The 22,631-nt window shown below is 46.6% G+C and overlaps 1 protein-coding gene across 1 annotated transcript in view; it reads right to left on the reverse strand.

Annotated features, from left to right (window-relative positions):
- LOC123371173 overlaps positions 1–22,631 on the reverse strand; it is a 71,129-nt gene that overhangs the window by 29,115 nt on the left and 19,383 nt on the right. The window contains exons 2-7 of the mRNA XM_045018472.1: positions 13,304–13,441; positions 10,386–10,461; positions 8,963–9,117; positions 5,934–5,959; positions 5,475–5,590; positions 4,154–4,314 (exon numbers count right to left, since the gene is read on the reverse strand). Of these exons, the coding sequence (XP_044874407.1) occupies positions 4,154–4,314; positions 5,475–5,590; positions 5,934–5,959; positions 8,963–9,117; positions 10,386–10,461; positions 13,304–13,441 (672 nt within the window). The remainder of the gene's footprint in view (positions 1–4,153; positions 4,315–5,474; positions 5,591–5,933; positions 5,960–8,962; positions 9,118–10,385; positions 10,462–13,303; positions 13,442–22,631) is intronic.

Consider the following 22,631-nt stretch of genomic DNA (forward strand, 5'->3'; position numbering starts at 1 on the left):
ATGATACTAAACTGCTCAAGATAGTTAAGACAAAAGCAGATTGTGAAGAACTTCAAAAAGATCTCACAAAACTAAGTGATTGGGCAACAAAATGGCAAATGAAATTTAATGTGAATAAATGTAAAGTAATGCACATTGGAAAAAATAACCCCAACTATACATACAACATGATGGGGGCTAATTTAGCTACAACGAGTCAGGAAAAAGATCTTGGAGTTATCGTGGATAGTTCTCTGAAGATGTCCACGCAGTGTGCAGAGGCGGTCAAAAAAGCAAACAGGATGTTAGGAATCATTAAAAAGGGGATAGAGAATAAGACTGAGAATATATTATTGCCCTTATATAAATCCATGGTACGCCCACATCTCGAATACTGTGTACAGATGTGGTCTCCTCACCTCAAAAAAGATATTCTAGCACTAGAAAAGGTTCAGAAAAGAGCAACTAAAATGATTAGGGGTTTAGAGAGGGTCCCATATGAGGAAAGATTAAAGAGGCTACGACTCTTCAGTTTGGAAAAGAGAAGACTAAGGGGGGACATGATAGAGGTATATAAAATCATGAGTGATGTTGAGAAAGTGGATAAGGAAAAGTTATTTACTTATTCCCATAATACAAGAACTAGGGGTCACCAAATGAAATTAATAGGCAGCAGGTTTAAAACAAATAAAAGGAAGTTCTTCTTCACGCAGCGCACAGTCAACTTGTGGAACTCCTTACCTGAGGAGGTTGTGAAGGCTAGGACTATAACAATGTTTAAAAGGGAACTGGATAAGTTCATGGTGGCTAAGTCCATCAATAGCTATTAGCCAGGATGGGTGAGGAATGTTGTCCCTAGCCTCTGTTTGTCAGAGAATGGAGATGGATGGCAGGAGAGAGATCACTTGATCATTGCCTGTTAGGTTTCCTCCCTCTGGGGCACCTGGCGTTGGCCATTGTCGGTAGACAGATACTGGGCTAGATGGACCTTTGGTCTGACCCGGTACGGCCTTTCTTATGTTCTTATGTTCTAAAGCCCATTTAACTTAAAATCAGTTAGCAAAACTGGTGCCCAACACTGTGGATGCTCTTCATTTGATTTAAACTTCCTTTTCCATGATAAAACTTGAACTGATGTCAGTGTAAACCCCTGTGGAGTTTGGTAGCTCCTGCAGCACTGAACTGAGCCTCCTTGGGGTCCTACTCTCTGGACTACAGCAACACTGGCTCCAGGTCCTCTGGACACCATTTCCCAGCCTGCTTAGGGAGCGGAACAGGGACAGAACAGACTCAAAACTCCTACAAAAGCCAATGGGAAGTTTTGGAGGGCTTGATTTCTATAGAGTTTTCTGAGCCAATGAGGTGTCAGGACTACTCAGTCCCTCAATGGGAGGAAACAAGGCTGCCTCAGAGGTGAAGGGATTGTTCTGTTTTTCACTTTGGGGCTGTTTAAGTTTAGAGCTGGGATGGGGAGAGGAGCAACATGGCCTAGGAAGTTTGTACTCAGCTTCCTCTCCCCATACACAGGGCCCAGGGGACTTTGAACTATGATGGGATTTAGTATGTCATCACGGAGTGCCAGCCCTGCAGAGACCAGTGATCAGGGAGACAGAGAACCATTCTGGCATTAGCTACTTAGGGCCTGCTGTCACCCCCACAGGACTCCAAACCAGAGACACAGGAAAGGACCCAGCCTCATCCGGCGGTGAAAGCCTGCAAGGCAACACCTTTATTTTAAATATATATACACAGGCCTGCCCACCTTCACATTGCTTCAGCACTCATTGCAGGACTTGTCCTCAGCATCTCATCTGCCTGTTCGGGTGCTAAGAAGGGAACTGGGAGTTGTGTGCAATGGGGAATGCCGGCAGGTGGGTAATTTGTGATATTGTTCATGTTTTAGTTCATCTTAACCCTGTCCTTCCTTAGAGCCTTTGTTTGCTGTCCCCAATAATGTCCCCTGTATCACACTGTTCTTTTTGAGTTCAGCATTTCATTGCTTGGGATTATGTAGGAAAGGATTTTATTGTTCATTGCTGGGTTATATTCCTTGTGAACAGAACGGTGGAATTAATTGTTTTCCCAAGGACAGCATACTTGTGTCCCAGGCACAGAGAAGTGTCACCTTGGTGGCGACATCAGGTACCAAAATAAAGAACTCAGGAGCCAAATCCAGAACAAGGATGGAGGAGAATCTCCTCCGATTAGCAGGCAGTAGTTAGGTGGCTTCAGCCATGCCAGGGGAGAGACACTACATGAACTTGTCACCCACAAAAGCTAATGCTCCAATACGTCTGTTAGTCTATAACAGGGGTCGGCAACCTTTCAGAAGTGGTGTCCCGAGTCTTCATTTATTCACTTTAATTTAAGGTTTCGTGTGCCAGTAATACATGTTAATGTTTTTAGAAGGTCTCTTTCTATAAGTCTATAATATATAACTAAACTATTGTTGTATGTAAAGTAAATAAGGTTTTTAAAATGTTTAAGAAACTTCATTTAAAATTAAATTAAAATGCAGAGGCCCCCAGACTGGTGGCCAGAACCCAGGCAGTGTGAGTGCCACTGAAAATCAGCTCGTGTGCCACCTTCGGCACCCGTGCCATAGGTTGCCTACCCCTGGTCTATAAGGTGCCACGGGACTCTTTGCTGCTTTTACAGATCCCGACTATGGGCTGGATGAACGGACGGTAAGGTGGATAGAAAACTGGCTAGATGGTTGGGCTCAACGGGTAGTAATCAATGGTTCCATGTCTAGTTGGCAGCCGGTATCAAGTGGCGTGCCCCAAGAGTCGGTGCTTTGGACGGTTTTGTTCAATGTCTTCATTAACGATCTGGAGGATGGTGTAGACTGCACCCTCAGCAAGTTTGCAGATGACACTAAACTGGGAGGAGTGGTTGATACGCTGGAGGGTAGGGATAGGATGCAGAGGGACCTAGACAAATTAGAGGATTGGGCCAAAAGAAATATGATGAGGTTCAACAAGGACAAGTGCAGAGTACTGCACTTACGACGGAAGAATCCCATGCACTGCTACAGACTAGGGACCGAATGGCTGGGCAGCAGTTCTGCAGAAAAGGACCTAGGGGTTACGGTGGACGAAAAGCTGAATATGAGTCAACAGTGTGCCCTTGTTGCCAAGAAGGCTAATGGCATTTTGAGTTGTATAAATAGGGGCATTTCCAGCAGATCGAGGGATGTGATCATTCCCCTCTATTCAGCACTAGTGAGGCCTCATTTGGAGTACTGTGTCCAGTTTTGGGCCTCACACTACAAGAAGGATGTGGATAAATTGGAGAGAGTCCAGCGGAGGGCAACAAAAATGATTAGGGGGATGAAGCACACGACTTATGAGGAGAGGCTGAGGGAACTGGGATTGTTTAGCCTGCAGAAGAGAAGAATGAGGGGGGATTTGATAGCTGCTTTCTACTACCTGAAAGGGGGTTCCAAAGAGGATGGATCTAGACTGTTCTCAGTGGTAGAAGATGACAGAATAAGGAGTAATGGTCTCAAGTTGCAGAGGGGGAGGTTTAGGTTGGACATTAGGAAAAACTTTTTCACTAGTAGAGTGGTGAGGAACTGGAATGCGTTACCTAGGGAGGTGGTGGAATCTCCTTCCTTAGAGGTCTTTAAGGTCGGGCTTGACAAAGCCCTGGCTGGGATGATTTAGTTGGGTTTGGTCCTGCTTTGAGCAGGGGGTTGGACTGGATGACCTCCTGAGGTCCCTTCCAACCCTGAGATTCTATGATTCTATGACTAACATGGCTACCCCTCTGATACTTGTCTGTAATAGAATTCCAGACATTTCTGTGTTTTGGGAGAGTGACAAAAAATATTCCTCTCCCATTTCAAAGTTGTAGCATCCTAGTTTTTATATGAGACGGAAGGGCAATTACTGGTAGGCTGAAGCTCCAGACAAAGTGGAAATGATAGCTGGGGACTTTGACTCGGTTGGAGAACAATGGGGTTAGACCTTATTTGTTAATATTGTAACAGAGAAAACATGTACATTTGAGTTCTCCCTTAGTGTATAACAATATGCAGACCATGGGACCAGATACAGCGCCCAGACTTCCTACTGACTCACCCCAGGGCACTGCGTCAAGCCATTTGAATTTATGGAAGTGGACTTCCTCATAATAGTTTGCATATTTACATTATATAACCAATATCTACCTGGTTGTCCTCAGCTTCCTCCACTGATGGATTCAGAGTGGGAGGTGTCAGGTCCCGAGATGTTTCACTGATACCACGTTTCAGAGTTTGCGTCTCTTCAACAACATGACTTGAAGCCCCATTCTGCTTCTCAGACACATTCTCTCCAGCACTTTCTCTCTCTAGGAGCAAAATTTTTTCTGGTGTTACTTACTCAATCCTCCTCTCCTCTGAGGAATCCTCTCTCTGCTGACAGCCCCTTTCTCTGCTGCCAGATGGTACCAGCATCTCTCAACACATGTCACCAACAGTGTCTGCTACCAAACTCACCACTCCACCAAATTACTGAGCCCAAGAGTCACTTTTACCTTGATATTTTGACGACCTCCCTAGGCCAAGATTGATGGCTACCAAGAGCCAGTAATTACAGATTTCAAACCCAGAAAGGATCATTGTGATCACCTAGTCTGACCTCCTGTGGAACACAGGCCAGAGGAATTTCCCAGAATAATTTATTTGGAATTAGAATAGACCTTTTTCATTTTTTAAAAGGTATATCTTGTTTTGTAGACTGTGAGAATCCACCTCAACCCTTGTCAATTGGTTCCAATGGTTAGTTACCATCCCTTTAAAAATGTGTGCCTTATTTATAGTTTAAATATTTCTTGCTTCAGCTTCTTAGATCTTATTGTAGCTTCATCTCTCAGGCTGAACCTGTCCAGGCCATGCTAAAGAAAGGGTCTTCCCATAATTATTGTTTTAGGGTCACCACGAGGCTCCACATTCCCAGAAGTGACCTCTAATTATCCCAGAGTCCTTCCTCGGAAAGAGGTGACACACAGGCTGCCTGCTGGAGAAAAGCGCATTTTCTATGTTGTGTCAATCTGTTATCCCTCCTGCCTAGCCCAGACACTGTCAATAATTTGGCGCCTGATTGGAGGTCCTTCCCAAAGTGAGAGGCTAAGTTTGTGCCATTTTCTCATGCTCCCTTTCATTTTGTCTTTTCACTCTGAACATTCTTTGGTAAGGAAACGTGGCTTTTACTGAACTCCCTTGCGAATCCCCACATTGGCATTGGAGATATCTAAGCTGAGGCCAGCATTTCCCTGAACTCTGACCAAAGATCAGGAGTCTGGAAAGGAGTCTGGCGTGAAAAGGCTCCTTTTAGCACCCAGGGAATGGGAGAGCAAAGCCCACTCCCCAAATGGAGAACATTGTGAGCATCGGCAGAGGTCAGTAACTGAATGGATAACAGGTGTAGTTACACAGATACATTGTTTTAGTCCTCTCGCAAATCCAGATGATAAGTGAAGTGCTCCCGGAGGCACAGGCCATTACTCACTTTTGTTTTCCTTGGAGCCGACCTGCACAATCCATGTGTGGTCAGAAGATGCTAAATGCTTCCCACTTCTCAGTCCAGGGTCAAGTGATTCTTTTGAAGACATGGAAACTTCAAATCTAAACATAACATTTAATCCCATCACTCCTGCACTGCTGCATCATGAAACCAAGTCCCCAGAGAGAAAGTGCCTTTAGCATGTAGCTCAGAACTTTAACTGGGAAGGGGGAGTAGGACCTCTCCAAATGGCAGAGGGAATTCCTAAAATGATTTTCCCTTTCATTCCCTAGCATGAATGATCCACCCTCCTGAGGAATTAAATCACTTTAGTAAGAAGTGAAACACCCCCGCGCCTTGGGGACAGAGGGACAGTGACTGTGACTGGCCTGGTCTTATTTTCAGCTTGCAAATATGTTGTTTGTGAGCTTGACATAGTGCAGTGAAAAGCAACTCCCAACTCACCTTCGCCTAAGGCCTGCTACGTCCACCTAAAAGGGAAAATCAAAGACAACAAACTTCAGATAACTTGTTGCTAAGGGTTCCTCTGTTTTCCAAGTGAAGCCCATTTAACTTAAAATCAGTTAGCAAAACTGGTGCCCAACACTGTGGATGTTCTTCATTTGATTTAAACTTCCTTTTCCATGATAAAACTTGAACTGATGTCAATGTAAACCCCTGTGGAGCTTGGTAGCTCCTGCAGCACTGAACTGAGCCTCCTTGGGGTCCTACTCTCTGGACTACAGCAACACTGGCTCCAGGGCCTCTGGACACCATTTCCCAGCCTGCTTAGGGAGCGGAACAGGGACAGAACAGACTCAAAACTCCTACAAAAGCCAATGGGAAATTTTGTAGGGGCTTGATTCCTACGTCTGACCTGCACAATGCAGGTCACAGAATCTCACCCACCCACTCCTGTAACAATCCCCTGACCTATGTCTGAGTTATTGAAGTCCTAAAATCATGGTTTAAAGACTTCAAGAGCTCTCTCCTGGTGCTGTTGCTGTGACTACACAGCAATGTTTGCTGCAGCAGTACTTTAACATTGTTAGTGTAGACCAGGGGTCCGCAACCTTCCAGAAGTGCTGTGCTGAGTCTTCATTTATTCACTCTGATTTAAGGTTTCGTGTGCCAGTAATACATGTTAACGTTTTAGAAGGTCTCTTTCTATAAATCTATAATATATAACTAAACTACTGTTGTATGTAAAGTAAATAAGGTTTTTTAAATGTTTAAGAAACTTCATTTAAAATTAAATTAAATTAAAATGCTGAGACCCCCCCGGACCAGTGGCCAGGACCCGGGCAGTGTGAGTGCTACTGAAAATCAGCTCGCGTGCTGCCTTTGGCATACGTGCCATAGGTTGCCTACCCCTGGTGTAGACAAAGCCTTAGTTAGATTCCCAAAGGACAGTGCCCCAGGAGTGACCTGCAGTGGTGGCACCAGGAGCCAAATTAAAGAACCCAGGAGCCAAGCCATGCAATGAGTGTGGAGAAGCCCCTCTTATTAGCAAGCATCATGGAGAAGCCTTCATCCAGGCCTTCAGAGAGAGAGGGCTGGGGACTTTAGGTGGGTTGGACAACAGTGGGGTTAGTCATAATCTGTGAACATTGTGACAGAGAAAACATTGCAGTTCTCCCTTACTGTACAACAACGTGGGACCTGATTCATTGCTCAGTCTTTCTACTAATTGACCCCAGGGCACTGGGTCAAGCCACTTGACTTTAGTCCGTTGGCCAGGACTGGATTAAGAAAGGGGCTTTAGGGGCTGCAGTCCAGGGCCCAGGGCTAAGGGGAGCCCCGCAAAAAGATCTTTGGGCTGCCAAAAGTCCAGATATTTTTGCGGGGCCCCCTTAGTCCTGGGGCCTGGGATGCAGCCACTAGAGCCCCTTTCTTAATCCAGTCCTGGCCAACGGACTAAAGTCAAGTGGCTAGAGCATTATCTGGCCCTGTCTGGTGGGGAGAGGGACGGGGGGAGGCTCCGCGTCCTGCTGTTCCCCCTCTGGGCTGGAGCTGCAAGCGCTGGGAAGCTCAGTCCACATGCTTCCCTTGCCTGCAGGCTCTGCCTCTGCAGTTCCCATTGGCTGTGATTGCCAACCAATGGGAGCTGTGGGGGGCGGTGCCAGCAGGTGAGCACAGGGCAGCTCACAGAGCCACCTGCTTGCCCCTCCGTGGGGCCGCAGCCAAAGACATTTATTGTTAATTGTTAAAGCTGGGTGCCCCCAGGTGCCTCCCCAGGGTGCCTCCACTCTTCCCCCTACCCCTGCGCCTGCTCGCCTGGCACCATTCGCCATCAGGTAGGAGCAGCGCAGGCCAGGGCAGGCAAGTTTTCTGCCTCAACCCCAGTGCACCACCAAATGGGAGCTGCCCCAGGTAAGCACCCCACACCTCCAGCCCCTGCCCCAGCCCTGAGCCCCCTCACGCACCCTAACTCTCTCCCAGACCCCCACCCCAACCTCCAGCCCTGAGCCTCCTCCCACTTCCAAACCCCTCATCCCCAGTCCTACCCCAGAGCCTGCACCCCCAGTCAGCACCCTCATCACCTTTTGCACCCACCCCCCTGCTTCAACCTGCAGCCCCCTCACGCACCCTAATTCCCTCCCAGGCCCAGCACCCCACCCCAACCTCCTGCCCCGAGTCCCCTCCCACATTCTAACTCATGCCCACAACCCAGCCCACTCCAGCACCCTAATTCCCTCCCAGATCTCACACCCCACCCCAACCTCCTCCCCTGAGCCCCCTCCCACACTCCAAACCCCTTGGCCCCAGCCCCAACCCAGATCCTGCCCCCCCAGTCAGAGCCCTCATCCCCTCCTACACCCAACACCGTGCCTCAACCTGCAGTCCCCTCCTGCACTCTGAGCCCCACATTTTTGGCCCCACCCCGGAGCCTAGGGGGCCCACAAAATCTAATAGCCCCCGGCCTGCAGAAAAGTTAATCCGGGCCTGCCGGTGGCCTTTTGCACAGTAGTCTGAACATTTATGAGATATAATTATTTCCTACCTACCCCAATTACTCTCTCAGAATTTGCCTCCTCCTGCCCTGGACCTCTGCCCATCCCCTAGCTCACCCTCCAAATTTTGGTAACTCTTTTTGTAGTTTCAGTGCCTTTGTTTATAAGCTTTCTATCCAGTCAGTCTGTTTCTGGTGTGTTCAGTCCTTTTTTCAGTTTCTTCGCCGAAGTTATTCTAAAAAGGAAAAGGACTGCGACCTTGCTAAGAGGCTGGGGTTCATTTTGTCCCAAGGATAATCCAATTCCTTTCAGAGTCCTTGTTGATAGTTTCCTTTTATGTTTCTCTACTTTCTCTCATCCATCTCCCTCCTACCCCCACACTGTCCAGTGGGCACCATTCTGGCTAAAATGCCTAGAGGTGAATGTTGGCCTTTGTGCAAGGAATCAGGCACTCATGCCAGGCACTGATGGATGGGACCTTGGAACCAATTCACTTCCACACAGGAGTGTAACTGTTTACACAAAATTGTCATTGTCTACCTTATTGTGCTCAGCATCCTCTGTTGTAATTCTGATTTGGTGAATTATCGAGTCCAGGTAAGATTGATTGGGAACAGATGCCTCTTCGCTGGCATGAATGACATGACTTTTAGACTCCTGTTTCTTGGACACTCGCTTTCTGTTGTTTTTTTTCTCTGCAGGTAAATGGAGTATGGGTTATTTACATGATAGTCCCCTGCTGTCCATTTCCTTCCCAGCTAAGAAATGGAAAGAAAACTCTCACTACAAAACTCAGTTACAGCTCCCTCCATCTCATAAAACCACTCATCCTGAGAGCCAGTTTTACACTGAGTTCTTTGTGGCTTCCTAAAAGCTAGTTTAGTTGTAGATGGATAGGGAGTGAAATCTGTCCTAGGGTAAAAACTCTTCATAAAATTATTATTCTTGGGCAATGGGTTCCTTCATTTTTAGAGGTGCTGATGCTGACACCCTTTTTAGTTGAATGGGAAGCACTGCTCCTTAATACTAATGAAAAGCAGGTCATAGGTATCCTAACTTGGTCACCCAAAATCAAGGGCACTTTTGCAAATTAGGGTGTAATCCAGAGGTGAAAGTCAGCCAATACACCCCGGTATGGGGTAGCAGCAAGAGCCGATGTGCTGTACCGGGGCGGCCTGGCTTCCCCAGGCAGCAATTTAAAGGGCCGGGGTGGTAGAGACAGCGGAGTCCTGGGCCCTTTAAATAGCCCCTGGAGCTCCACTGCCAGAGCCCTGGGGTAACAGCGGCAGCTGGGGGCTCCAGCAGCGGTTTAAAGGGCCTGGGGCGGTAGTGGCAGCTGAGCCCTGGGCCCTTTAAATAGCTGCCAGAGCCCCCGGCGGCTGCTGCTACCCTGGCGAGAGAGGGGGAGGGCACTTACCGGTACAGGGCGGGCTGGGACTGGCTTTGACCCCCCCATCCTCGCCCCTTCTGCCCAAGGCCCCGCCCCTTCCGGGGGCCAGAGCCGGCCCCAATACAGTAGGAAGGACAAAGAAATGTGATTTTATGACCTAGATTTCACACCAGTTTCTAGGCTCCTGTGTTTGGCTGGGGTGATGTAAAATCAAAGTGCTAATCTGAGTGTAGAAATGTGAAAACAAGCTACAAGGAAAAGGGATTGTGTCTAAGAATGGACATTTCCTGAGACTGGCCAAGACCCCCAATCGCAGCAGGGTCACAGGGGACAGGCTGTTTGCCTGCTGGAGAGAATCAGGGGCTCAGCCAGGAGTGAGAGGACTCCTTTTAGGACCAAGGCACAGGGAAGAGGGTAACAAACAGTGACAGTAAGGGATCAGTGTGGGGATGGGCTGAGCTGAGTGATTTCAGTTACACAGACACTGATAGGTTGCTCCCAGGTGCTGATCCATCCTGGTAACTCCATAAATACCAAAATCCTGATGCATGGACACCAGGCCCATTCTGTTACCTTTGTGTCCCTGTAGCTCTGTCTCCACAGCAATCTTCTTTCCAGGGGAGAAGCTTTTCCATTGAGATCCAGGTGACTGAGAAGAGAAGTGAGAATATTTGGAAAAGTCACTGGCCATTTCCATTGCCATGGTCATTTAGAAGGTTTTGGTTGGTTTGTTGGTTCTGTTTTCCTTTTCTCATTTTGCTTCCTCATTTACTCAAATATTTGTGTCTGGATCCTCAGAAGTTCATATTCCATTTGTTACATATCAGAAGTAATTCTTCAGACACTGAAATAATACCAGGGCAAAACACTCTGCTATGATGAAGCTGCAGTTGAGAGCACACTCAATAATGCAAAAGTGAAAGTCCTCTGATGACTGTTGTACTTAAAAAAATTTAAAGACAGAAATACAAAATTTAGGTTAAACTTCCAAGGAACCGAAGTGTTGGAAACTGAGGGATTCTTTCTTTAAAGTTCCCCAGAAGGGCAATAAGAGCTAGAACTTATTGATGGAGAATACAATCAATTGGTCACAAAAGGTGAGATGACAAGCATTAAAACTGAACAAATTTTATATGTGTGTGCGCGTGTATGTGCATGCAGAAACAAAACTCAGTTTCAGCTGATCCTCACTGCATCGTTGAAGCTTCACCTTTAATATCATTTTTATATAGTGTTACTCTTGAAACAGACCTATCGTACTCTCTCACATTATGAACTCCATTTTGTATTATGCGTTGAACACCCAATGAAGCTTGCCTAAGGTTAGCCTATTGTACTGCATTCCACACAGCTGCCCTATTGGGAAAGGTGCAGGACTATCCAGGGGAAGCCATCAAAAAGCATCCAGAGTGATCAGCTCTGATTGTGTCTCAACCACTGGCCCACCTCATGGAACGATGGTTTTGCTACCAGAACAGTAGCGTGACAGGGGTGTGGTCTGCATGACAGAAGGCAACTGTTATGTTCATGGCTTACACACAGAAAAGTTAGATAAAAAAATAAAATACCCTTGCTGGAAAATTGCAGCATAATACTGTTATTTTGTAGAATTCAAAACAACATTAGAATTAAAAAAAAAACAGAGAGTGACAAAGCAGACTGCTCCCTAAGGCAGCAAGGCAATTCACCCCATCTTAGACTTGGGCCTGGTCTACACTAAGAAGGGGGGTCGAACTAGGGTACGCAAATTCAGCTACGTGAATAGCGTAGCTGAATTCGAAGTACCCTAGTTCGAACTATTCACCCATCCAGACGCGGCGGGGTCGAACTCCGCGGCTCCCCCGTCGACTCCGCCACCGCCGTTTGTAGTGGTGGAGTTCCGGAGTCGATCGCAGCACTTCCGGAGTTCGAACTATCGCGTCTAGATCAGACGCGATAGTTCGAACTCCGAGAAGTCGAACTCACCGCGTCGACCTGGAAGGTAAGTGTAAACCTACCCTAAGTCTACACTACAGAGTTAGGCTGACATAAGACAGCTTACCTCAACCTATTCATGTCAGTGTACACATTACAGACTTGCTCCCAGCGATGTAAGTGCCCTACTACACTAACATAATAACTCCACCTCCATGAAAGGTGTAGGGGTTATGTCGGTGTAGTTAGGGCAATGCAATGTCCATGTAGAACACCGCGGGTTACTTACATCAGCTCTTGGCTGTCATTCTTGTCACTTTCATGGTTATTGACGTGAAACCCGCACACAGCTGAGGCTGTCACCCCAGAGTGGGTTGGGGGCTTCAGCTACAGCCCAGCTGCCCCCTGGGCTCCCTGCTCCAAGCCAGGTTGCCCTTGGGATCCCGGGTCCCCCCTCACCTCTGCTATTGGTTCCCTGCTCCCTGCCAGGAGCACGGCTGCATCAAGGCTCCCCTCTCCCTGAGCTGCCTGGGCTCCCTGCAAGGAGCTCCACACTGAGAGACCAGGTGGCTGCAGTGCTTCCAGCAGGGAGTTGTGTGGAGCTGGGATCCTGGGCTTTCAGCCCCACATCCTGCCTTTCTTGGGTCAGTGATGGCGCTCCTGGAGAGGATGCACAACACGAACAGGATGGTAGTGTGACATGAACCACTGCAGTAATGAATGCCATGGCTGTAAGTCAACCTAACATAGGTCGAGTTAAGTTTCTAGTATAGACACATCCTGACTCTAGGTTGGCTCCTTGCAGACTGACTGCTGCTGAGACCCAGACTGAACACTTCCCTAGAGATCCCCCTAGCCTTCAAACAGGACAAGGAAACCCCCAAAGAATCTGAAGTCATTTTAACCCAGTTTTCAATACGCCATAGGTTATAGCTTCCCATTGGAGCCCATGGCACAAAGGACAGAGACTTCACTCAAGAGTGAGCTCCTGCTCTGTGCAGGGGACCGACCATTACCGCAGGTAAGAAGGATGCACAGGAGACATTGAGCAGGGCAGACTCTGCCCAGAGAGAAATTCTGATAGACCTAGGATTCACAGGAGGGTGAGATATGACAATGGGAGGGAGTTCCTCAGGACTTCAGTTGTTTTCAAAGATTTGTAGCTCTCGAGTGCCTTATGAGCAAAGTGTCTATAATTAAGAAATTCCTGTGCTCAGCCGGTGTTCTTTGCCTTTCTGCCATTTAATCTCTCATGGGGTTAAACTAGGAGTGCTCACAGCTGATGCCAGTATGTGAAAGTGACTGAGTGGGGGACCATGCAGGAGATCTGAGGTTTCAGGGTCCAGGGTGGCTGGGTCATGTCCCCCAACATTTCCCAAGGAAGGCTCAGACCTCTTGTCTGATCCCCTCGGAGTGTGCCCTAGGTCCTACAGTCAGAATCAGTGACCAGACTCTGCTCAGACCCAGTTGACATGGAGCAAATGGGACACTGTGCTTGGGTCCACTCCTAACAGACTGGTGATAGTAGGGGTACTGGGCCAGGTTGTAACAGAGCGTATCTGTAAAAGTGTCTCTACCTTTTCAGTTGGTCTCTTCAGCCTCTGAAGCTCCTCATCTCGTGCCCTCTGTGGGAGGGGCTTCCAGTCCTTGTCCTCCAGCAGGTGCAGTTTCTCCGTGGCAGACTGAAGTTGCTTCTTGAGTTCTATTATTGTTTCCTACAGTAACAAATATTTTTTTAAATTTCTTATGAGAAGGGGTCACTCTTTATAATTCCTATTTCTATTCCAAAGTAGAGAATATTACAAATGTATCACTCTGGAACCTTCCCCATGGACTTTGAAAGGAGTAAAATCAGTCCCTGTAATAACTCTGCAAATAAAAACTTTCTTAAAGATCAGTTAAGGTTAATGAATCCATAAAAGCAAGGAATTGCCAAGAAAAGGAATATTCTTAACCATATATCTTGTGCAATATCCCTGATATACTATTCTCATGAACAGATAGTTAAGGGTTAATGCCTCTTTTACCTGTAAAGGGTTAAGAAGTTCACCTAGCCTAGCTGACACCTGACCAGAGGAACCAATGGGGGAACAAGATGTTTCAAAAGGAAGGAGGGAAGTTTCCTTTGTTTAGTCAGTTTCCGTTTCAGCCAGAGTGAAAAAGATCAAGAAATCAGCCTCTTATCAGAGTAGTATGTTTTAGAAAGGGATAAATAGGTTTATGTTTATTTTCTTTGTAACTTGTCTTGGTGCCATTAAGGGAATTATCAAATTGGGTATTATTGTGTGTATTGAGATTTTTGCCCAGGGGAACATCCTGTGTTTTTTATCTGTTGTCTGAGGTGAGCTGTATGCTGTCTCCCAGAGGTTTTTTTTCTTTTATATTTCTTTTCTTTAATTAAAAGCCTTCTTTTTAAGAACCTGATTGATTTTTTCCTTGTTTTAAGATCCAAGGGGATTGGATCTGGACTCACCAGGAATTGGTGGGGGGAAATGAGGGGGGATGGTAAAATTCTCCTTGTTTTAAGATCCAAGGGATTTGGATCATTGTCCACCAGGGAATTGGTGGAGGAGTCTCTCAAGGCTACCCAGGGAGGGGAAGGTTTTGGGGGGAAAGGGAGTGATCCAGATACTCAGAAATTCTGGATGGTGGCAGCGAGACCAGATCTAAGCTGGTAATTAAGCTTAGACGTGTCCATGCAGGTCCCCACATCTGTACCCTACAGTCAGAGTGGGGGTGAGACCTATGACAACTATGACCTCCATTCCTGCTCCAATGGAAAAAGAGCCACATGACATACATTCTACCTTACACTGCAATGCAGAATCTTAACTTCTGACACCTTTCTGCAGCCCCAGGTGAGACATTTAACAAGTTATCTAATGAGCAAACGCACACCTTTACATAAAACTTGCATGTGACCATAAATTTCAGCTTGTCGGGGCTTCATCATGGAGCTGCATGAAGGCTGGCTGCTTTCACAGTCCTGGTGCCCTTTGGGACACTCACCAGGCTGCTATGTGTGGATCCCACACACTGGACCCATCTGTAATGCCAATATTTAAAAAGGGCTCTAGAGGTGATCCTGGCAATTACAGACCGGTAAGTCTAACGTTGGTACCGGGCAAATTAGTCAAAACAATAGTTTAAAATAAAATTGTCAGACACTTAGAAAAACACAAACTGTTGAGCAATAGTCAACATGGTTTCTGTAAAGGGAAATGGTGTCTTACTAATCTATTAGAGTTCTTTGAAGGGGTCAACAAACATGTGGACAAGGGGGATCCGGTGGACATAGTGTACTTAGATTTCCAGAAAGCCTTTGACAAGGTCCCTCACCAAAGGCTCTTATGTAAATTAAGCTGTCATGGGATAAAAGGAAAGGTCCTTTCATGGATTGAGAACTGGTTAAAGGACAGGGAACAAAGGGTAGGAATAAATGGTAAATTCTCAGAATGGAGAGAGGTAACTAGTAGTGTTCCCCAAGGGTCAGTCCTAGGACCAATCCTATTCAATTTATTCATAAATGATCCGGAGAAAGGGGTAAACAGTGAGGTGGCAAAGTTTGCAGTTGATACTAAACTGCTCAAGATAGTTAAGACCAAAGCAGACTGTGAAGAAATTCAAAAAGATCTCACAAAACTAAGTGATTGGGCAACAAAATGGTAAATGAAATTTCATATGGATAAATGTAAAGTAATGCACATTGGAAAAAATAACCCCAACTATACATACAATATGATGGGGGTTAATTTAGCTACAACAAATCAGGAAAAAGATCTTGGAGTCATTGTGGATAGTTCTCTGAAGATGTCCACGCAGTGTGCAGTGGCGGTCGAAAAAGCAAACAGGATGTTAGGAATCATTAAAAAGGGGATAGAGACTAAGACTGAGAATATATTATTGCCCTTATATAAATCCATGGTATGCCCACATCTCGAATACTGTGTACAGATGTGGTCTCCTCACCTCAAAAAAGATATTCTAGCACTAGAAAAGGTTCAGAAAAGGGCAACTAAAATGATTAGGGGTTTGGAGAGGGTCCCATATGAGGAAAGATTAAAGAGGCTAGGACTCTTCAGCTTGGAAAAGAGGAGACTAAGGGGGGACATGATAGAGGTATATAAAATCATGAGTGATGTTGAGAAAGTGGATAAGGAAAAGTTATTTACTTATTCCCATAATACAAGAACTAGGGGTCACCAAATGAAATTAATAGGCAGCAGGTTTAAAACAAATAAAAGGAAGTTCTTCTTCACGCAGCGCACAGTCAACTTGTGGAACTCCTTACCTGAGGAGGTTGTGAAGGCTAGGACTATAACAATGTTTAAAAGGGAACTGGATAAGTTCATGGTGGCTAAGTCCATCAATGGCTATTAGCCAGGATGGGTGAGGAATGTTGTCCCTAGCCTCTGTTTGTCAGAGAATGGAGATGGATGGCAGGAGAGAGATCACTTGATCATTGCCTGTTAGGTTTCCTCCCTCTGGGGCACCTGGCGTTGGCCATTGTCAGTAGACAGATACTGGGCTAGATGGACCTTTGGTCTGACCCGGTACGGCCTTTCTTATGTTCTTATGTATGCTTTTAAGGTCCCAGAGTCTGAGCAGAGTCCAGCCACTGCCTCTGGGTTTCTAGGCACAGTTTCAGGGTGCAGATTCTTTTTCTAGCACCTTGCTCAAAGAGATGAAACCCCACAGTCCAACGACCAAGGCCCCGAGTCTAGTGCTGGCTTCCCTAGGAGCACACTCCCAGAGCTCCACACCTGTGGGCATTCTGCCTTACAGTTCACCTCTTCAGGCACATGTGAGACTTGACACAAACAGACATAGGGTTTGCAAAGATGTCTAAACCAATTACTCTTTACTTGACACAGTGCAGGAGATATATGGACCTAGGAAAAACCAATAAAACATGTACACCATTCTCCACCAGTTACCTCACCACTCTCAGCAATCTCTGAGATATGGTCCGAGTGTTGTAGTGTTCTATTACCACATCTGCCACTGACCCACCTGGGTGATTTGGGGCAAATTACTTTTCCTCCCTATGCCCCAATTGTTGCAGTCTGTAAATTGAGGATAATGATATTGACCTCCTTTGTAATGTGCTTTGAATGAGCAGCTGGCAGCTAACAACAGAGTTTCTGGGTGAGTGTGACATACCAGGGTACAATCCAGACTAACAAGCAGCTGTGTTACCCCTGCCCTGCAATCTTGGGCACCTTACAATGCATTGCTGAAGTAGCTCCACCTGGTCTGCTCACAAAGAGCCTGCCAGCATGCAAGCCAAACCTCCAGTGCCTGTATGTAACTGCAGCCTGCCAACTGCACTTGGGTTACTCTTTGCCTCTCAGCAGCCTGGGTTATACTGCAGGGTGACCCTGACACACCTCCAGGCCCCAGAAATGTATGTTTGTCACAGGGTGCACCAGGCCCTTTGAGCCCACTTGCTGGACACCTCATAGTTCTACAACACCTTGACCCAGAAAAGAAGCAGTGAAGTCCTCCTGGCCTGCCTAGAAAGGCTGCAGGAAAGCAGCCAATCAGAGTGCAGCATAAAAGGAGTTGCCGGGTCTGGGAGAGATCCTGCTTAAACAGGGGCCAGACAGAGATAGACAGCTGCAGCAGCACAGGAGCCAGCAAACAGAGTTGTAAACTGGGGAGTTTCAGTGGGACTTTGCGGGAGAGACTTAGAGACCTAGGCAGAGGAATTGACAGGGTATTGAAGGGAGTGGGTGGTGTTCTGGCAGTATTCTGGTGCCTGTTGGGGGTTTGTTTTATTTTGGGTGGTGGTGGTTTGGTTTGTGTTTCTTGGACTAACAGGTTTTAGGTGGGAAGGCTATGCCGATACAGAGGCAGCAGTGAAAGACACAATGAGGATGACTGGACGTGGAAGCTGCGGCATGTACATGATCCTGGAGGAGGTATCTGAAAAGAGTTTTGTTTGCATGAAGTGCTGCCTGATAGAGCTGATGGAAGAAAAGATCCGAGGACTGGAGATGCAGGTGGAAACTCTGGTTGAGTTTAGAAGGGAGTTGGAGCGGATGATGGAGCAAAGACATGAGGAGGCTGAAGGGAAAAGCTCAGACTCGCAGATGGAAGCAGGACCAAAGAATTCTGAGGGGAGACTGCTGGGTGAGGAAAGTGGACAGTGGAAGCATGTGACTTGGGCCTGGTCTACACTACGATTTTAGGTCGAATTTAGCAGCGTTACCTCGATTTAAGCCTGGACCCGTCCACACAACAAAACCCTTTTTTTCAACTGAAAGGGCTCTTTAAACCGATTTCTTTATTCCACCTCCAGGAAGGGGATTAGAGGGAAGGATAGCTCACTGGTTTGAGTACTGGCCTGCTAAACCCAGGGTTGTGAGCTCAATCCTTGAGGGGGCCACTTAGGGATCTAGGCCAAAATTGGTCCTGTTAGTGAAGGCAGGGGGCTGGACTCAATGATCCTTTGGGGTCCCTTCCAGTTCTAGGAGATAGGTATATCTCCATTAATATTTTTTGGGGGGAGGGAGGAATAGCTCAGTGGTTTCAGCATTGGCCTGCTAAACCTAGGTTTGTGAGTTCAATCCCTGAGGGGCCCATTTGGGGACTGGGGTAAAAATCTGGCTGGGGATTGGTCCTGCTTTGAGCAGGGAGTTTGACTAGATGACCTCCTGAGGTCCCTTCCAACCCAGATATTCTAGAGTTGAAATCAGCCTTGCCAGGTCAAATTTGGGGTAGCATGAACACAATTTGACAGCATTGGCCTCCAGGAGCTATCCCAGAGTACTCCATTATGACCACTCTGGACAGCACTCTCAACTCAGATGCACTGGCCAGGTAGACAGGAAAAGGCCCATGAACTTTTGAATTTCATTTCCTGTTTGCCCAGCATGGAGAGCTGATCAGCACAGGTGACCATGCATAGCTCATCAGCATGATGTGCATATTGCCAGGTGAATTTCTTGTTTTGATCCACTCCATCTATCTTTTACATCTTAGGCTGGCAGCAGACGGTTCAGTATGACTGCAAGCCATCGTCATCTCCTGGCTGCTCACCAGAAGATGCTGCATTACGATTGCTAGCCATCATCATCTCCTGGGTGCTCAGCAGAAGACGGTACAGTATGAGTGCTAGCCATCATCATCTCCTGGGTGCTCTGCAGAAGACGGTGCAGTATGAGTGCTAGCCATCATCATCTCCTGGGTGCTCACCAGAAGATGGGAACAACCTGGCTAGTCACTCCTATGTCTGCCCAAGCGCCCCTGACCAACCTCACTCAGGTCAGCTAAAAGAGCCCCAGGAATGTGATGACGATGGCTACCAATCATAATGCACCATCTGCTGCCAAAAGGCAATGAGCTACTGCTGTGTAGCAATGCAGTCCCACGTCTGCCAGCACCCAGGAGATGTACCGTGATGGTGAGTTGAGCAGGCTCTATGCTTGCCGTGGTATGGTGTCTGCACAGGTAACCCAGGAAAAAAGGCACAAAATGATTGTCTGCTGTTGCTTTCATGGAGGGAGGGAGGGAGAAAGAGGGGGGGCAGACGACATGTACCCAGAACCACCCGCGACACTGTTTTTGCCCCATCAGGCATTGGGATCTCAACCCAGAATTCTAATGGGCAGCGGAGACTGCGGGAACTGTGGGATAGCTACCCACAGTGCAATGCTCTGGAAGTCGACGCTAGCCTCGGTACTGTGGATGTAGTCCGCCGACTTGATGCACTTAGAGCATTTTGTGTGGGGACACACACAATCGACTGTATAAAAATGATTTCTAAAAAATCGACTTCTATAAATTCGACCTAATTTCATAGTGCAGACATACCCTGAGAGCCCACCTGCACACCAGTTCCTAACAGAACCAGGCAGAGGAAAAGACAGGCTACTGAAAGAGAAATAAAGCTCAGGAACAGGTTTGCAGAGTGGGAAAATGAAGAAGAGGCACAGCAGGTGGTCGCTGAAGGTGAGGGGGCAAGGAAAAAGAGAAGAGCAACTAGTCCTATAGGAAGAGGGAAAGAGTCAATGGAGACAATACCAGATATGAGCCCCAGGAGGATACGGGATGGATTGCGGAGGATTGCAAGGGTGAATAGGAATCGAGAGGACTTGCAGCCAGAGGGAACAGGGGATAGACCAGAGAATCGCACCATCACCAGGAAAAGGCAGGTCTACATGATTGGGGACTCCTTACTGTCAAGAATAGACAGGCCTGTAATCAGAGCTGATCCGGAGAACAGAAGGGTGTGCTGTCTGCCGGGTGCTAAGATACGCGATGTGGACCTGAGACTGAAGAGGATCCTAATGGGAGTGGGCAAGTACCCTCTGACTGTCCTTCATGTGGGAACAAATGATACGGCTAGATTCTTGGTGGGAAGTATCAAAGGAGACTATGCCAGGCTGGGGAAAACGCTTAAGGAAATTGAGGCTCAGGTGATCTTCAGTGGGATTCTACCTGTTCCTAGAGAAGGGCAACAAAGGTGTGACAAGATTATGGCAATCAACAGATGGCTCAGGCAGTGGTGCTATAAGGAGGGCTCTGGGATGTACGGCCACTGGGCAGCATTCATGGACAGAGGACTGTTCTCTCAGGATGGACTTCACCTGAGTAAGGAGAGAAATAGACTTCTAGGATGGAGGCTGGCACAACTGATTAAAAGAGCTTTAAACTACGAATTTGGGGGAGATGGTTGGGAGATGTCAAGGTAATCTCCACGCTGGAATTTAACATTGAGAGGGAAGAAAACAAAGTAAGAAGGGATACAGCCGTGGGTCGGAGAATGGAAATAAGGAGGAAGGGTAGTGTAGATAGCAGTCTAATAGGTGATACTGGTGGTAGAATGTCTATGTCTAATCGGGTAAAGAATGTCAGTGAAGCCAAACGTCAAAAATTAAGATGTTTGTACACTAATGCGAGGAGCCTAGGAAACAAAATGGAGGAACTAGAGCTACTGGTGCAGGAAGTGAAACCAGATATTATAGGGATAACAGAAATGTTGTGGAATAGTAGTCATGACTGGAGTACAGGTATTGAAGGCTATGTGCTGTTTAGGAAAGACTGAAATAAAAGCAAAGGTGGTGGAGTAGCATTGTATATCAATGATGAGGTTAACCGTAAAGAAATAAAAAGTGATGGAACGGATAAGACAGAGTCTGTCTGGGCAAAAATCACCTTGGGAAAGAAAGCTACTAGAGCGTCCCCTGAGATAGTGCTTGGGGTATGCTACAGACTGCCGGGATCTGATTTGGATATGGATAGAGACCTCTTTAATGTTTTTAATGAAGTAAACACTAATGGGAATTGTGTGATTATGGGAGACTTTAACTTCCCAGATATAGACTGGAGGACAAGTGCTAGTAATAATAATAGGGCTCAGATTTTCCTGGATGCGATAGCTGATGGATTTCTTCACCAAGTAGTTGAAGAACCAACAAGAGGGGATGCCATTTTAGATTTGGTTTTAGTGAGTAGTGAGGACCTCATAGAAGAAATGGTTGTAGAGGACAACCTTGGTTCGAGTGATCATGAACCAATTCAGTTCAAACTAGATGGAAGGATAAACAAAAATAGATCTTTGCCTTTTTATTTCAAAAGGGCTAACTTTAAAGAATTAAGGAAATTAGTTAGGGAAGTGGATTGGACTGAAGAATTTGTGGATCTAAAGGTGGAGGAGGCCTGGAATTACTTTAAGTCAAAGCTGCAGAAACTATCAGAAGCCTGCATCCCAAGGAAGGGGAAAAATCATAGGCAGGAGTTGTAGACCAAGCTGGATGAGCAAGCATCTCAGAGAGGTGATTAAGAAAAAGCAGAACGCCTACAAGGAGTGGAAGATGGGAGGGATTAGCAAGGAAAGCTACCTTATTGAGGTTAGAACATGTAGGGATAAAGTGAGAAAGGCCAAAACCCATGTAGAGCTGGACCTTGCAAAGGGAATTAAAACCAATAGTAAAAGGTTCTATAGCCATATAAATAAGAAGAAAACAAAGAAAGAAGAAGTGGAACCGCTAAACACTGAGGATGGAGTGGAGGTTAAGGATAATCTAGGCATGACCCAATATCTAAACAAATACTTTGCCTCAGTCTTAATGAGACTAATGAGGAGCTTAGGAATAATGGTAGGATGACAAATGGAAATGAGGATATGAAGGTAGATATTACCACATCCGAGGTAGAAGCCAAACTCGAACAGCTTAATGGGACTAAATTGGGGGGCCCAGATCATCTTCATCCAAGAATATTAAAGGAACTGGCACATGAAATTGCAAGCCCATTAGCAAGAATTTTTAATGAATCAGTAAACTCAGGGGTTGTACCGTACGACTGGAGAATTGCTAACATAGTTCCTATTTTTAAGAAAGGGGAAAAAGTGATCCGAGTAATGATAGGCCTATTAGTTTGACATCCGTAGGATGCAAGGTCTTGGAAAAAAATTTGAAGGAGAAAGTAGTTAAGGACATTGAGGTCAATTGTAATTGGGACAAAATACAACATGGCTTTACAAAAGGTATGTCATGCCAAACCAACCTGATCTCCTTCTTTGAGAAGGTAACAGATTTTTTAGACAAAGGAAATGCAGTGGATCTAATTTACCTTGATTTCAGTAAGGCATTTGATATGGTTCCACATGGGGAATTTTCAGCTAAATTGGAAAAGTTGGGGATCAATATGAAAATTGAAAGGTGGATAAGGAACTGGTTAAAGGGGAGACTACAACGGGTCGTACTGAAAGGTGAACTGTCAGGCTGGAAGGAGGTTACCAGTGGAGTTCCTCAGGGATCGGTTTTGGGATTGTAACAGGTGGGTCCGGGGCTCAACCCTCTGAGGGGAGGAGGGGAGCCACACCGGCCCGCTTGTCTCACGGGGGTTCTGTCCTGTCTCTTTAAGGCTAGGACAGGCCCAAGCCCCCTGGTGCAG

Source organism: Mauremys mutica, chromosome 5 (genome assembly GCF_020497125.1).
Source record: "Mauremys mutica isolate MM-2020 ecotype Southern chromosome 5, ASM2049712v1, whole genome shotgun sequence".
Taxonomy (NCBI): Eukaryota; Metazoa; Chordata; order Testudines; family Geoemydidae; genus Mauremys; species Mauremys mutica.